Source organism: Mus caroli, chromosome 19 (genome assembly GCF_900094665.2).
Source record: "Mus caroli chromosome 19, CAROLI_EIJ_v1.1, whole genome shotgun sequence".
Lineage (NCBI taxonomy): Eukaryota > Metazoa > Chordata > Mammalia > Rodentia > Muridae > Mus > Mus caroli.
This window is the reverse complement of record NC_034588.1, coordinates 55,006,232-55,022,429: the sequence shown is the minus strand read 5'-3', so window position 1 is coordinate 55,022,429 and position 16,198 is coordinate 55,006,232. Positions and strand designations below refer to the sequence as shown.

General features: G+C 42.6%; 1 protein-coding gene across 1 annotated transcript in view; it reads right to left on the bottom strand.

The window, feature by feature from the left end:
- Ccdc172 (coiled-coil domain containing 172) overlaps positions 1-16,198 on the bottom strand; it is a 44,011-nt gene that overhangs the window by 3,617 nt on the left and 24,196 nt on the right. Inside the window, exons 6-7 of the mRNA XM_021152521.2 lie at positions 15,086-15,187; positions 14,358-14,460 (exon numbers count right to left, since the gene is read on the bottom strand). Of these exons, the coding sequence (XP_021008180.1) occupies positions 14,358-14,460; positions 15,086-15,187 (205 nt within the window). The remainder of the gene's footprint in view (positions 1-14,357; positions 14,461-15,085; positions 15,188-16,198) is intronic.

Genomic DNA, 16,198 nt, shown 5'->3' with positions numbered 1-16,198 from the left:
AAGACCAAGGGGCCTCTATTCCCAATGATGGCCGACTAGGCCATCTTCTGCTACATATGCAGCTAGATACATGAGCTCTGGGGGTACTGGTTAGTTCATATTGTTGTTCCACCTATAGGGTTGCAGACCCCTTCAGCTCCTTGGGTACTTTCTCTTGCTCCTCCATTGGGAGCCCTGTGTTCCATCCAATAGATGACTGTGAGCATCCACTTCTGTATTGGCCAGGCACTGGCATAGCCTCACACGAGACAGCTATACCAGGGTCCTTTCAGCAAAATCTTTCTGGCAATAGTGTCTGGGTTTGGTGGCTGATGATGGGATGGATCCCCAGGTGGGGTAGTCTCTGGATGGTCCATCCTTTTGTCTCAGCTCCAAACTTTGTCTCTGTAACTCCTTCCATGGGTATTTTGTTCCCTATTCTAAGGAGGAATAACGTATCCACACTTTGGTCTTCCTTCTTCTTGATAGAAAACCTCCAACTCTCAGCAGGTTATTTGTAACAGCCATCCATTGTCTAATAAGGATATGGGACAGTGTCAACTGTGTCAGTAACTAGGGACACACCAAGGAACAGCCAGGGGGGAGGGCAAAGGCCATGGTATTCCAGAAGCAGGAGCAGGTGGAGTTAGTTAGCATGAGCCAGGCTAGCCAGAGCTCCATAGTGAGACCCAACTCAGTAAGGAAAAAGGGAAGGGGAAGCTGGGGAGGGGGGGACAGGAGGGGAGGGGACAGGAAGGGAGGGGACAGGAGGAGAGGGGACAGGAGGGGAGGTAGGAAGTTGGAACTGCACTGCCTGGTGCAGGATACTTCATCCCTCCTTTTACCTTTAACTCACATCTTCATACTTAACGTTTTATGGGGTTTTTGGTAGGAGCCATGTGCAACCTGTATTACTCTTTAATATGAAAATCTCTCAATTTTTACTAGCATGTTACAGACATTTACACATATTATAGTTACTTATATGGTGGGATTCAAAATATAGTTTTCTTCCTAGTTGTTTTCTGTTTATCCTATAGGCTTTTCTTCCCTCCCCTCCCCTGCCCTCCCCTCCCTTCCCCTTCCCTTCCTTCTATAATGGGGGTGCTTATTATCCCCTCTACAGACTTTTTTATTACAGCTACTTTTGTTTTTATGGGGGTTTTTTTTGTTTGTTTTTGTTTTTTTGAGACAGGGCTTCTCGGTATGACCAGCCCTGGCTGTCCTGGAACTCACTTGTAGACCAGGCTGTCCTTGAACTCAGAGATCCGCCTGCCCCTGCCTCCTGAGTGCTGGGATTAAGGGCGTGCACTACCACCTCCTGGCTTTAATATACTTACTTTAAAACTTTTTTATAGCTCACAGTGGCCTTTACAGCACACACTTGGAACTGTTTTATCGAGTAATACGACACTACTGTGCTTAGAGAGAAGAATGTTACAGCAATATATTTTTCATTTTCCCCTAAGTTTTTTATTCTATTGCCATCACCAGACATTTCCCACATATTATACATCTAAAATATATAGGGCTAATTTGCCTCTGTTATTTATTTTCTAAAGTGACTTACACTCACAAGCAGCTTTTATATTTACCTATGCCTAGCTGTGTCTGGAGCTAACTCTACCTTTCTACTTGGAATCCCATCCTTCCTCTTGAAAACCTTACTGTCGCCTCCGTCTTTAGAATGGTTTGTACTGGTGAGGATTCAGTCAACTTGCGTTTGCCTGCACTACGTTAGCTGAACAGCTCTCATGGTCACTCAGTGTGACATGTCTTCTGGTTACATCATTTCTTTTCTTTCCTTTTAGCTAATGTGTCTTTATCTCTTTTTCCCCTTCTTTTCTGCATGATTTTCCCTTATGTCAGCTTTTCAGAGATTTAAATATGTGTACAGAAGTTCAATTTCTTAAGATGCTTCTTGGTGGCATCTGAGCTCTTTGTATTGTGTTTCAATGTATTTCATTATTTTTATAAAATGTTTTGCTACGATCTCTCACAATGCAATACTACAGATGGATGGCAAATGTACTATGCTCAATTTTAAAAGCAGAGCCAAGAGGCCCCGTGGCACAGCACTGTGTTTCCATAATGTTAGAAAGCAGAAGAGGGGCAGTGGTGAAACAGGCAGAACGGTAAGTGAGCAGGAGAGGAGGTTTGAGGCTGATCAGAGGAGGAGTCTGGGTCTCAGTGTGATGCTAGTCAGTGTTCAACTCACAGGCGGCATGTGTAACAAAAGGGCCAATCTTGTGAATATAAACTAGAGTCCGCTATAACCTGCTAAGTAGGAAATAGAAAATGCTACGTGTGTAGCATCACAGTTAACTAGGGCAATAAACACACAAATTCAGCTGATAAGCCTGCTTCAGTGGGACACTCAGTAGCAATCAGAAAGATGACGAAGAGGCACAGAGGACTGAAACCCAGGTCAAATGTTCCCCAGGAAGGGAAGGTACCCTCCACCACCCACTTGAGAAACACTCCCCATAGGTCTGGGCCTCACACCTGGGCAGACCGACTCCAGAGAGCTGAAAGAGGCTCTAAAAGCCAATGGCTTGCTTATTCTTTTGAGTGGAAAGGTCTTTTTATGTTTTAAGTTAATAATCTTTTGTCTCTCCAGGGCTCTTAATTCAAACTTCTTCCTTCTTGTCTTGAAAGTTTAAAGTTACTTCTGTGTAAATTCTCATAGTTAAATGGGATTGTTTTTTTGTTTTTTGTTTTTCTTTGTCTTGTTTTTAGAAAACTTTAAAAGAACCACATTATGAACCAGGCCTTTAAGAATTAGAAGTCAGATAAATAATTCACAGATGGCATAATTCAGAGCTAAGGACAACAAGTAGTTCCCTCCTAAAGCAGCCCGGATATTGTTATTTAACCCTGCTGATGATACAATACGCAACACAATAACCTGCAAAACAAGCGCAGAACCACAGGGAGGTTGTTGCACTGACAGTTTAGGCTGGCTTTCTCCAGGAGTGAGTCTGTTGAAGCTGACAGTACTAACGCTTCCACCGAGAATGAGCTGCTCAGAGTGCAGAGCCTCTGTTGGACTCAGGTCCCATCGAGAGCCTCCTCTGAGGTTCTGTGAGTCGGTAGATCTGCTTCCTAAATTAACGTTTTATTCTATCTAATACACGCACTAATCTGCTACACTCAGAGACCTTAGTTAGACCTGCCCCACTTAGCTCAGATTGTCTTACATCTCAGTGTAAGAAATCCCTTTCCTTCCTTGGGCTATTGGATCTCTTATGTGTCTTTCCCTAGTGTTATTAAACTGCATGTTATGTGAAATCCTCAGTTCAACCCTCTATTGGGCCTAGAAATAATCTTCATTATTTGAGATAAATATGATTATCTTTTAAGGTGCTGAAACCACTTTGAAATATAAAAAATTATCTGACTAAAACTTTGAAATAATAAAGTTGACACGATACATTTTTACATAATAGGCTTGCATGTCTGGCCCCATGGGAGAGTCTTATTTTCTGGCTGAGGTCAGAGAAAGGGACACTTGTTTATCAGCTTTAGTTCTTAATGTTTCCTCTTTTTTAAACTTCCAGATCTTATGCCTTTAGTTATTTTCTCTACAGTAATTTTAATAGCATGTATTAAAATATTTTTAATCTATAGAAAATAACTGAAGGCATAAAAGCAGGATGAAAAAATAAAAACTTCAATTTCCAGATGATACAGCTATATATATGCAGAGTTAGTGAAAATTAGTGCAAAGAAAATAATTTAGGAAGTTTGCAAAAATATAGAATTAGTATACTCAAATAAATAGACTTTATTATCATTGATAATGGTGAAGATGACTTTTTCTCAGATAGGAAGTCATAAAAATGTTAATAATTCCAAGTTAAATCCTCTAAATGTGATCACAATAAAAACACAAACATGTTTTATCCTCCTTGGTATGCGGCAAGTTGATCTGTAGTATGGATGTAATTTTATGGGGTTCTGCCTCATTCTAGCCTATATACCTCCTGAATAAAAGACATAGAAAGCTGGTATTTTCATTACCAAGCTATAAGCCTAAACTGGGCATGCTCTGAGCTAGTCTAACCTAAATTCAGCCATAGGCCCCGTGTTACTTGCGGGCTGGGCCTTGCTGTGTTTGCTCTGCTCCATGTGTGTCCTCAGGGCGATTTTCTCCTGGTCACGTGCTCATGGTCCATCCTGCGCCCCGTGGTGACCTCCCTTCTCCCCTTTTCCCTACTCCTCCTGCTCCTTAGATGAGAACGCCCACCTGATCTCAAGTCCTGCCTTCCTCTTGTCTCCTGCCTAGCCACAGCTCTAGCCTTTTATTATCAGTCTGAGATTACGGGGAAGCATTCTTTACAGCACACAGGTCAATACAACGCCCATGGTCAGACTGCATCCTGATCTTCAGGAGCACAGAACTCAGCATCCGGATACACAGTCCATAAGACCAACTCCAACACTGTAGCTCACATAGAAAAAAATTCCAATATGCTCTGGAATGTTGAAAAACAAATGCTAACTACTAAATCCCAGTGTTAACCATTCATAATTAAGCAGCACAGCAAAACTGAGTTAGTAAGATGGAGGCAGCATCTCGGTTCCCAGGAGAAGAGGACAGCTTCTCAATAAAGCATATTGGGACAACTTGACAACTTGTAAATGGATCTCAAAGGCAAAACTGGATCTGTATTTCACAGCATATCCACTCAAAATGGATCAAGTATTTGTATGTTAAGAAGATAAAACAAAGCCGGGCGTGGTGGCGCACGCCTTTAATCCCAGCACTCGGGAGGCAGAGGCAGGTGGATTTCTGAGTTCAAGGCCAGCCTGGTCTACAAAGTGAGTTCCAGGACAGCCAGGGCTATACAGAGAAACCCTGTCTCAAAAAACCAAAAAAAAAAAAAAAAAAAAAAGAAGATAAAACAAGGGCAAAGACACAGGTAAACTGCTTTATGTAACAGGTGGATGGGGCTTCAACTATGATTCAAATACAAACGAGATTTAATTTAAAAGAAAAACATTTTAATTAAGCTGTGTTAAAAAATTTTATACAGCAGAAACTGTATGTATAAAGACTAAAAGGAGCCTATAGTCTACAGGAAATATCTACTATATATTTCACAGATAAAGACCAGTGTTTGTCACTTGATTTCTGTAAAGGAAAGACAGGAGGATAAGTCAGAGGCTAAAGACAGTGGTACTATGGAACAGTGAGCAGAAGTGCTCGGAAATATGGAAATCAAGGCGACCCCTCTGTCTATCTCTTTACACAGTGCTTTAACTTTTGAGTCATGCTGATGTTTTCAACATCCACCAGGTAAGTGTAGCCACTCGGCTCAGGGGAGAAGCCATTACTGCTTGACACAGAATAACATGTGAGCTACAAGAGTTGAGTGACAAACATGGGAATGTAGTTCAGTAGTCGAGCATGTGTCTAGTACAAACAGGACCCCGGCTTTACCCCAAGTTCTCCTGGGAAGAAAAACAAGACCTAAAACTCATTAATAAAGCAAAGAAACTATAAGACATGAGTAGAGATTCAGTTGAGACAGATTCTGAAGAAAAAAAAAGGAAGGGAAGACCTCAATAATCAAATTAAAAATTCAATGGAGGCTGGGCATGGCGGGGGTGCCTTTAACTCCAGCACTTCGGGGCAGAGGCAATGCTAAGCAGTCTCCTTCCCTGGGCAGAGGCTCCTGGCTATACAGGGAAGCTATCTGAGCATGAGCAAGCCAGCAAGCAGTGCTTCCCCACAGGTTCTGTTTCATGTTCCTGCCATGACCCGACCCCCCCCATCCCCTGCCCCCATCCCCCCCACCCCCCCGCTGCAATGAGAAACTGTGACCTGGAAGTATAAACCAAGTAAATCCTTTCCCCCTAAGCTTCTTTTTGTCAGTGTTCATCACAGCAGCACAGATGAGAACAGAACAGTGTGTTTCTCTGTTGATTTCCACAGGACTTTTTACAGACTGGACACCCTCTGGCATAGTCTGCACAATGCTAGGATTACAGGTGTGTACCACTATGGCCAGTTTCCTATGTGGGAGCCAGGAGGTCACCCCCCCAGCCCCTAGGTCTCCTGCCATGGGGTGGGCAAGCAACTGCTGAGCCACCTCCTTACCCCTAGGCCATCTTTTCTACTTTCTATGAGTTTCCCATGGCCTGGCTTCTTCATGTATCTCTCTGCACTGATTCATATGGAGACTCTACTGTGATTTTACTTTTTTTTTTTTTCCGAGACAGACAGGGTTTCTCTGTATAGCCCTGGCTGTCCTGGTGTCCTGGATCTCACTCTGTAGACCAGGCTGTCCTCGAACTCAGAAATCTGCCTGCCTCTGCCTCCCAAGTGCTGGGACTAAAGGCGTGTGCCACCACACCCGGCTGTCATTTTACTTTTAAATGCTAAGGAGGAATTCCTATTTCGCATGTGATTTATTTATGAAAGTGAGTGTTTGAAAGAGGCATGGTCAGCTGTCTGTTTCCCTTAGTCTAGGCCCCACTGACAGGTTGCACTCAGGCCTGTTGAACTGTGCTGAGAAGGAGCTGGGTTAGGTAGGCTTTCTCTTACTGCAGGTTCTCCCGTGGCTGACCTCATCACCTTCCTCTTGTTCTTCAAACAGGGTCTCATTATATAGCTCTGCCTAGGCTGAAGCTCACTATGTAGACCAGACTGGCCTTGAACTCACAGAGATCTGTCTGCCTCTACCTCTTGAGCACTAGAATTAAAGGTTAACACATATCTTCTGTCATCGTCCCTAAAAAGACTTAACAATAAGTATATGAACACGAAAAGATCACTGCAACATTACAGATAGCTTATAAATACTTTTTGTTGATCTACATATTACCTGTAAATAATTATTTTGATAATTTATATATTACTTGTAAATACCAGTTTTTTAATTTCAGAGATAAATGGGTACATTTATAGCAGAATATAACTCTGAAATCAATTGAGTCTAACAGCAAACTTTCCCTATATTTATGTAGAGCTTTAATAATGACAGCACATGCTGAGACTTCAGGAAACGGGCAGCTCTCTCAGCTTGAAGCTGTTCACCAATGCTGTGCAGACACTTCTGTTAGTGAGTAAAGGACATTGCTCTACCAGAAAAAGATGCAGAGTCAACAAAGTACACAGCTACAAGTGATCATGAAATTAAATGAAAATTTTCATCTATTATAAATGTTTTTAAAAGAGAAAGACAATGTGGATTGTGTTCAGATAAAATTATTTGACTAGAATTTTATAGAAACCTCCGAGCAAATACGTTTTTACACTTGCCAACTTTGAGTTGATTCTTTAATAATAAACAAGGAACAAATGAATGTATACTATTTTCTAAATGAAGGTTAATGTCTTAGGGTTATTGTTACTGTAATAAATACCATGACCAAGAGCAACTTGGTGAGAAAAAAATGAATATAAAGTTCATTATCAAAAAGCAGGGAGGGCAGAAACTCAAGCAGGGCAGGAACCCAGAGGCAGGAGCTGATGCAGAGGCCTAGAAGGGTCTGATAGGTCTTCTTGCTTATAGATTTGCTCTCCATGACTCTGTGACAGCAGGGGTCAGTGTTGATGTCTGTGCCTCACATTACTACTAGAGACCATGAGAATGTTCCTGGTCTGAGTAGCCACCTAGGACCATGTAGATGTCCACGGGTGATATAGAACTGACTGTGTCCCTCAGTGGCTGCAGCATACGGAGAGCTGGCCCCATCTCTTACTAGTGGCAGCCCTTTGGAGACTGAGCCCTGCACCTCTCCTGGGCAGCAGAGTAGGGCACAGGGCAACCAGCCTCAAGGGTGAAAGCACAGCAAAGCTGGTCCCTGAAGTCATGAAAGTAGGGGAGCTGTCCCTGGCCCTCACTGACTGGAGAGCAGGCCCTGCAGCTCACCCGGCCGAGGCAAAGGTATGGTTAAGGGATACGCCCTTCTTGTCAGTATTACATAGCCTTATGAATCCTGGGCATTAGCCCACCTTATTGGGAAAATTTCCTGCAAATTGACAAGATGAACTTTCATAAATTAATGTTTAGATGAATTAATGATTTTATAGAATTCTTGATTTGATGCAAATAATTTTAGGAATAAAGTGTAAGGAGATGGTTTTAGTTGTTTTGCCAGAAAGATGGAATAACGTTAGAATCAAGAATAGAATGTGCCCCTCCTCATTACAGTAAGGAAAGGCTGCCTAGCAAGGAACACAGTGTGCTTTCATAAGCTGTGCTAAGAAGAGAAACAGGCTGGAGAGCGATGTGCATGCCGTCAAGGAGAAACATTCATTCTAGGCCAGGTCCAAGGATGAGGCCACAGATGCATGCTACGGTAAAGCGAGGCCATGGGAAACGGCTGCTGTGAACTTATGGTGAGCTTATACAATGACAGGCTGCTTTGAACTGACCATCAGCATCCTTACCTAACTCCCTTTTGTGTAACAGTTCATCTATGAAGTAATTTTATAAGGAACTTTTGTCTAAGAAGGCATAAAAAGGCTGAAAGAAGACATGAAGTGTGGCTGTTGGAGCTCTGCTCCATCCACCCAACAAATATATGTGATTATACGTCTGTCTATCTATATGTACAAACATACATACATATATGTAGGTATATGTGTGTGTCTCTAAGGATGCATGCACACTTGTGACATTGATGAAACAGGTGACTTGGCCTGACCAGTGTGTGTGTGTATGTGTGTGTGTCTGTGTGTGTGTGTGTGTATGCACATGCCTGCCTGCCTTTCTTCCTTTCTTTTATTTTCTCTCTGGCTCTCGAAAAGTTCACAAACTCCAAGCCTCTTGTCTGGCCACTGAGGGGCTCTTGAGCCAAAGAGAAAAAGAGTCCAAGTAACTTAAGATTTTTCCTTAATCCCCTGTTGTTATCAGCAGGAATTAAGTTGCTAGAAGACACCAGCTTCTGGCCCCAGAGAAAGAGAGTTAAATTGCCAGAAGCCACTGCTTTTGGCTCTAGAACAGCAAGAAAGAGTTAAACTGTCAAAAGTCAGTAGCTTTGGCCCCAATTGCTGACACCATACCCTTCACTGCCTTCATCAGGAAACCAGATGACAGGCTAGCCCTCAGCAGTTGAGCCAGGCTTCAAGAGTGTGAGAGCAGGAGAACTGGCCCAGCCCCTCACAGGCTGTAGCACTTGGGAGAGTGGGCTCCACACCTCCATTGGGCAGCACAGTGGAGCTGGCTCTGGACACATGGGTGTAGGTAAGCAGGGCCTGAGAGCATTAGAGCAGGAGAGCTGATCATACTGCTTGCTTGTGGTGACACTGAGTGGTCTATCTGGTGCAGTGCTGGAGAGCTTGCCCTGGTGGTGCAGATCAAGGAGAGCTGGTAGGCTGACCAGCACAGCTACCATCACCCAAGCTCAGATCCATGGATTTGAGTTGGCCAACCCCAAAAATCTACATCTGTGAACTGTTGGGGTGCTTGAATGGGCCAGTCCTACTGATCCAAAGTTGCAGGATCTCCATGACACAGAGCAACAACAGGATAACTGGAAGGAGTCCCAGCGAGGATTCAATATTGATGGTGTCACAGAAGCCAGAGATCTCGAACAAGACCAATGACTCATTACAAAGAACATTCATAAGTGAAGATGTGTGGACAGAGGGATACACTGTAGGACACACTGTGACACACTACAACTTCTATGATGAGATGTTTTCTATGCATTGTTTTGCTTTTGTTTGTTTGTGTGCTTTTTATTTAGGGGTTTTTGTAAGGGTGAAGGACAGACACAAAAGGATGGGGAAATGAGTGGGACTGAGATGCATGGGGTGAAACTCACAAAGAATCAATTAACACGTAAAAAAAAGTACAAACAAGGCCATTTAACACATGAAGCTAATCAATTCAAATTAATACAGAGAATGCATACAAGGCTTTGCCAAACAATGGAACAAAACATCAGGCAGTAAATGTGATCCTGTGATCTGACTGTTCTAAATACACAGGCATTCCATGCACATGCCCATGCCCATGCACATAGGCAGAAACAATGCATAAAACCCCAACGGGATGCTCACACAACTTTAAAAAGTTGTCATGCTTTAAGCTTGTACAGAATTTTTCTTCAATCAAAATATCCTAATCTTACAATTTAAATATGTATACACATTTGGATAAAAATATGTATGTAAAATGCACATTTGTCAGTGCATCTGTTAGAGAAGTTGAGAGTATTTCCATGGCACAATGTGTCTGTGTGTGTTGTAAATCTAGGACCATCATTGTGACCTCTCTGATCAGCTAAACCATGACTTTTATGGCAGAGGCTGCCAAATGCCTTTGCTACTGCCTAGAAATGTGCTCAGAATCTCTCATTAGCAAATGCAAATTAATTTTTGTGCATTTCCACTGCAAAAGCTCTTCATAAACCCACATTATCTTTTAAGTGTTCAGAGGGGGAAAAATCTCATATTGACTTTGTAGATGTCTTTCTAATACAAGCTTCTTGTTGTACCAGTCATACAAATACTAATTATACAACATGTAAATCACCCAGGAAAGAAGTTTTACTGGTAAGAGAAAAGGGTCTGCAACCCTTAAAATGGTCCATTTTGTTTTTTTACTGTTTAGAGTGAAGAAGATGAAACAAAACACTGCAACAGTGGTACACACATGTAATCCCAGGCAGGAGAATTGAGTTTTACAGTCAACTTGGCTATATGAGATCCTGTTACAAAAAAAAAAAAATAACAAAAATAAATGACTAAATAAGATATGGCAGGGAGAAGAAGGGAGGGAGAGAGGGAGGAAGAAAGAAGAAAGACCAATAATTAAGAACTGTGTATTTTGCAGTGAAACTTCAATGACTCTCAGGCCCTGTTATTGGGACAAGTATGTATCAGGCCCATATGCCTGGACTATGTTACAAAGAAACACAAGGCATTCCAGACTGGTGAGACAGACAGACATGTGTCTGTAGCACGGGATTTAACAAAGCCCAAGCCCTGAGAATCAAAGAACAGTGGAAACCCTCCATTGTCCGTCCATTCCTTGTTTTCCCTCTATTTATCACCACAGTATTTGACTGCAGGTCACACTGCAGCCCAGAGTAGACAAGAGCCTTCTTACCTGGCACACAGTAAAGACAATGACAGTAAACACACACACACACACACACACAGAGCCATGTAACTATAAGGCAGGATATACTTACTATAAGGGAAACAGGCAGGATACTGGGCCAAAAGTAACGGGGAGGGCGATTGTTTGAAGAAATATTTCAACAGACACCTGGGAAGGGTTTGTGCTCACCATGGCACCACGGGGTAGGGAAGCAGGTTCAGTAGGAAACGGATAACTTGGGGACAAGGAGAAGAGTAATTACGAAGGCTTCAGGTGGATGAAAGCTTGACAGGTCTGAGGTGGCAGAGCAAGACGGGGCTCTACTGAGTTCACTCAGGCCACAAGAAGGACTTTAGGTTTATTATGTCCAGTAGGAAGCCAGAGGGCGGCTCTAGGATTTTTGTTTTGTTTTGTTTTGGTTTTGTTTGGTTTAGAGTTTGGTTTGGTTTTTTGAGACAGGATTTCTCTGTGTAGCCCTGGCTGTCCTGGAACTCACTCTGTAGACCAGGCTGGCCTCGAACTCAGAAATCCGCCTGTCTCTGCCTCCCAAGTGCTGGGATTTAAGGCGTGTGCCACCACTGCCCGGCAATCAGTGGGTGGCTTTAGTAAAAAGCAATGATAGATTGCAGACTGGTGGGGCCAGCTGGTCTCAGAGAAGGGTCCTAGGGTTGCAGCCTCAGGTTGTGGTTACCAAGGAAGAAGGAAGCTGCAGGTGTTAGTGCTTGCACACACTGCTGCTGAGCATCACCAAAAGGAAAGCTCTGCCAGTTCCCGTGCCCTTGCCCCACCATGCCCATGACACCAACACACCCTTACATAGGACCTAGTCCACTCTGTGCAGTCACACAAGGCTTCCTTGGCTCCTGCCTCCAATTCTGCACATTTAGCTTGTGTTAACTCATCCCACCCTATTCAAATCAGAATCTTTGAAATAAATAAGCACTGGAATTTTTCTAACTAGGGAAATAGTACTACAGAAGGTCCCATTATATCCTTGCTATTGTCAAATACTAAGTTGGTACTCTGCATTAAATATGACATCAAATCACCTGAAAAATTGATTAACTCTAAAAAATATAAACAATAATAATTACAAGTTTACACACACACACATACACACACACACACACACACACACACCATCCCTACCTATCTCTTTGCCTACTTTTCATTATCTGGAGTCTAATCTTTTCAAATGGAAAATTCCAGAAATAATCTTATTGTGGAACATTATAATAACGGTTCTATTTATTATTAGTTGTGTGTATTGAACACTCATAGGAATATATGTTTATCAAACAACAGTGTGGGGCTGAAGAAATGGCTCAGTAGTTAGGAGCACTCACTATTCTTCCAGACGTCCTGAGTTCAATTCCCAGCAACCACATGGAGGCTCACAACCATCTGGAATGGGATCCAATGCCCTCTTCCGGTGTGTCTGAAGACAGCTACAGTATACTCATATAAATAAAATTTAACAACAACAACAAAAACCAGTACATAGTAGATTTGGAACTATGGCTCTATGCATAGAGCCACTGGGGTCTTGGAATGTCCCCTCACATGTGGGAAGAGGGTGACTGTATATATATGCAGAGATACTTGTAAAAAAATTTCAGGCCACAGTTGCCATAGACACCTGGAACCAAAGAAAGTAAATCGGGTAAGAAAGGGGACTACTGGAGAAATGTACAGCCATGCTGGCATGCTCTAGTAACAGTAAAAGCAGAACTGTAGCCAGGTGTAATTTTCCTAACCCCCAGTACTGACATAGGAGGCCTCATCTGTGTCATCAGAGCCGAGGAGTGCTCTGGGTACATGGTAGCTACTAAATACCTTACAATGCATGGGACAGAACCTAGAACAAAAATAACCTGGCCTAAATTTTAAATAGTACCAAGTCTTAAAAATATTGCTGTAAACATTGTGAAAAGAGATCAAATCTGAGAATTTAAGAAAACTATAGCTAGTATAGAATTCAACATGCCTTTAAATGCACACATAAGGTGTTAAATCCAAAGTAAAAATATAACCAGCTTAACTTTAGCCTTTTGATGTGGTTCAATAAATCTAATGTAACTTTTCTGTCTTAGTCTAATGTAATAGCTTCTTGTTATTCCACTAGTGCAAGGCTGGTCTTTTTTCCAAAATCCTAATGTTCAACACTTTTATTTTCTTTATACTTAGGGCTTTTTAATGAAATACACTAGTAACATAAAAATACACATACCAAAAGATGTAAAATGTAAATTGATAAAAGTTGGTGTCGCATTAGGAAGTACTGAAGTAAGAAACAGATGAGGCACACACACTGATGTTTCTTTTCCAAACTCCCTGCTACCGTTTGTGAAGGAAAAAACATTCTCTCTCGGAGTTGAGCATTTCATATTAACTCACGGGAGATGCCTGTGACCCAGGGACAAAGCCAGAGCTCATACTGGAAGCCTGTCCACAGCCAAGAACCATGACACCAGCAGACTCTGCCATTTAGCAAGTGTCAGAAACCAAGAGCAGACTGCCATTACAGAAACTCATCCCTCATCACAGGCAATGCCCCAAGAGGCTGATATTTTCTGCTTATAAAACTTAATACAACATTCAATTGCAAATATTTTCTCACAGTCTCTTACAATGGTGGCCAGGGGCAATACACTGTTAATATGAAGCATTTGTTCAGCTTTGGTGGACATATTTCCTGTAAGGTCTATGTGGAAGCAAGTTCCATTGACTTCTCTGTACAATCAGTAATGTGGTTGTCTTTTCTATGAATCCTGGGAAGTATGGCACCTTCTCTTAAACAATTCTTGCAAAGATGACCACGAATAATAAAAAATAATCATCAAAGAAAAAGACTTCAAGTTCTCTCCCCTTGCATTGATGGTGGTGTAACGTGAGACTTCAGTCAGACTTCAGTCATTATTGCGTTTACACAGAAGGAGTAGAGATGAACTCCACACAGAAAACATTTCTACTTCTTAGGAACGGAACCAGAGTAAGTGTAAAGTGAACATAAAGTAAGAAAGTAGGCTGTCTTTATTCTAGACAGCATACATGTTGACTCTGTTACAACTGCAGGAAAGGGGCTGCATTAACTCCTGAGATTTGTGTAAGCATCCATGAGAGAGCAGGGCTGATGGAGCTGCGGTGCAGCGTGCTCTGGCCAGTGGAGTCTGCCTATCAGCAAGTTTCAGGGTACACACAGATGGAAGTGATGACTTTATCTGGGGCTTTAAAAGCCCACTCTCAGCTTTACACTGAGTTCTATTAACTCAAAACAGTTAACTTTATGAATAAGCACTAAAAGCTGCTTACCGCATGCACTCGGGATCATGTTGAGGCTTATCTCGTATTTTGATTTTTTCTGCCTCTAGCTGCTTGGTGATACAAATGGCTTCAGTCTCTTCATCTTTAAGAACTAAACAATGAAGAAAAAGTCTACAATCATTGAAGGATTGAACACAGGTGACTCATGAAAAACACTTAACTTTTGTGCTGTACACCAAATACACATAACCGCAACGTTTACTTTCTAATTTAACCGAGCAACTAAAGGCACACAAGATCTTGGAATTTGGACATAACGAGAACCAGCTCTAGCCAGGCCTCTGGTGCAGGCCTGTAAGCCCAGCTGTGTGAGAAGCTAAGGCAGGAGGGTTGCCAGTCCAAGGACTGCATTGGCAACTTAAGACTCTTCTTCAAACACAAAATAGTAAAGCTCTGAGGATACAGCTGGGTGGTGAGCGTCGGCTCAGCTCATGGAGCTCGGGCAGCTCGGGCAGCTCCGGCAGCTGGTGCAGCCTAAACGCAATCCCCATTACACAGCTTGTGCAGCCTAAACCCAGTCTCCACAACTGGAAAAACAAGCAAAATAGACACCCCGGCTCAAGCACTGACTGACTCAGTTGCGTGTTTGATCCAGTTCTGCAAAACAGCAGAAGCACGGTCCACAGTGACAGCATATTTTTAGATACTGAAGCAGCACAGCAGCATACACAATACTGTATTTGTCAGCAAGATAAATGGACTTATGAAGCTAGTACCTTTAAGCTTTTTCTGGAGAGTAAATAATTCTTGCAATAGTTCATTTTTTAGTTTTTGGAGTTCCCGTAACTGTCCACACTTACGTTCCACTGACTTCATTTCTAGAAACGAATACAGTTAACACCACAGAGTTACCCAGGGGTGAATGGAATCATAGAGGTGAACACTCGGCGCACTGCAAACCATCCCTGCTAGCATTGACGACAGAACTAAACACACATAGCCAGCTCGTGAATCAGAATCGATACCGTTGAACTACCCAGACTCCCAGAGCAGCGCCCACATGCAGCGTCACCCCCATAAAAACCTCTAAGGATAGTCCTTATTCCCAGAAATAGAAAATACAAATCTGAAAGTAAAGAGAGACAAATAGAAGAAAGCATCTAGGCTTTGGTGTCTGTGAATAGATCATCATGACTAATCCTTCATCGTCCAATAAAAATCCAAGCAACATCTGGTCAGTTTTAAGTCCCCACAAAGCCTCTCCCCTGATCCCTTCAGGAGCCATCTTTAGTAAACTAACCAGCATGCAGCAATTGCCAATATGACAGGCTAGCAGAATGAATGCAGAAATATGCCGTTAAGACCAAACAAAAGAAAACGTCACAACTTGCCAAGATGCTAAGAAAGCCACACTTCGTAACTGACACGCAGGATGGCATCCGCAGAATGTCCAGACAGGGCTACCAGCTTTTGCCATACTGCCTGAGTTTCTCCTACCTAACGGCCTCTACCTGCTGCCTGCTCCCCAGGGAACACCAATCCGCTTTAAGCCTGTTTTCTGGTTTTTAGTTTTCCTCTTCTGCCACAGATTTCGGATCTCTAATCACGCATTCCACAGGCCTCTGGGTTTTTGAACTCAGTTTTATTTCCACTGTTTCTGCACTCTCTGGCTTTAATACCTTCTAGGGAACTGTCCTCATCAGGTACTGTCAGCCCCAGGTGTTCCTTTCATTTTCATAAAACACCTCTTACTGAGATATAACTACTGTATAATTAGCCCTTTAAAGCACACACTTCAGCAGGCTGTACCACGTTATCAGACCCTTGTCTGCTCCCACTATTTGGGAGCACTCCATAGCCCCACTGCTGTCAGCACTGCTTAGAGCACT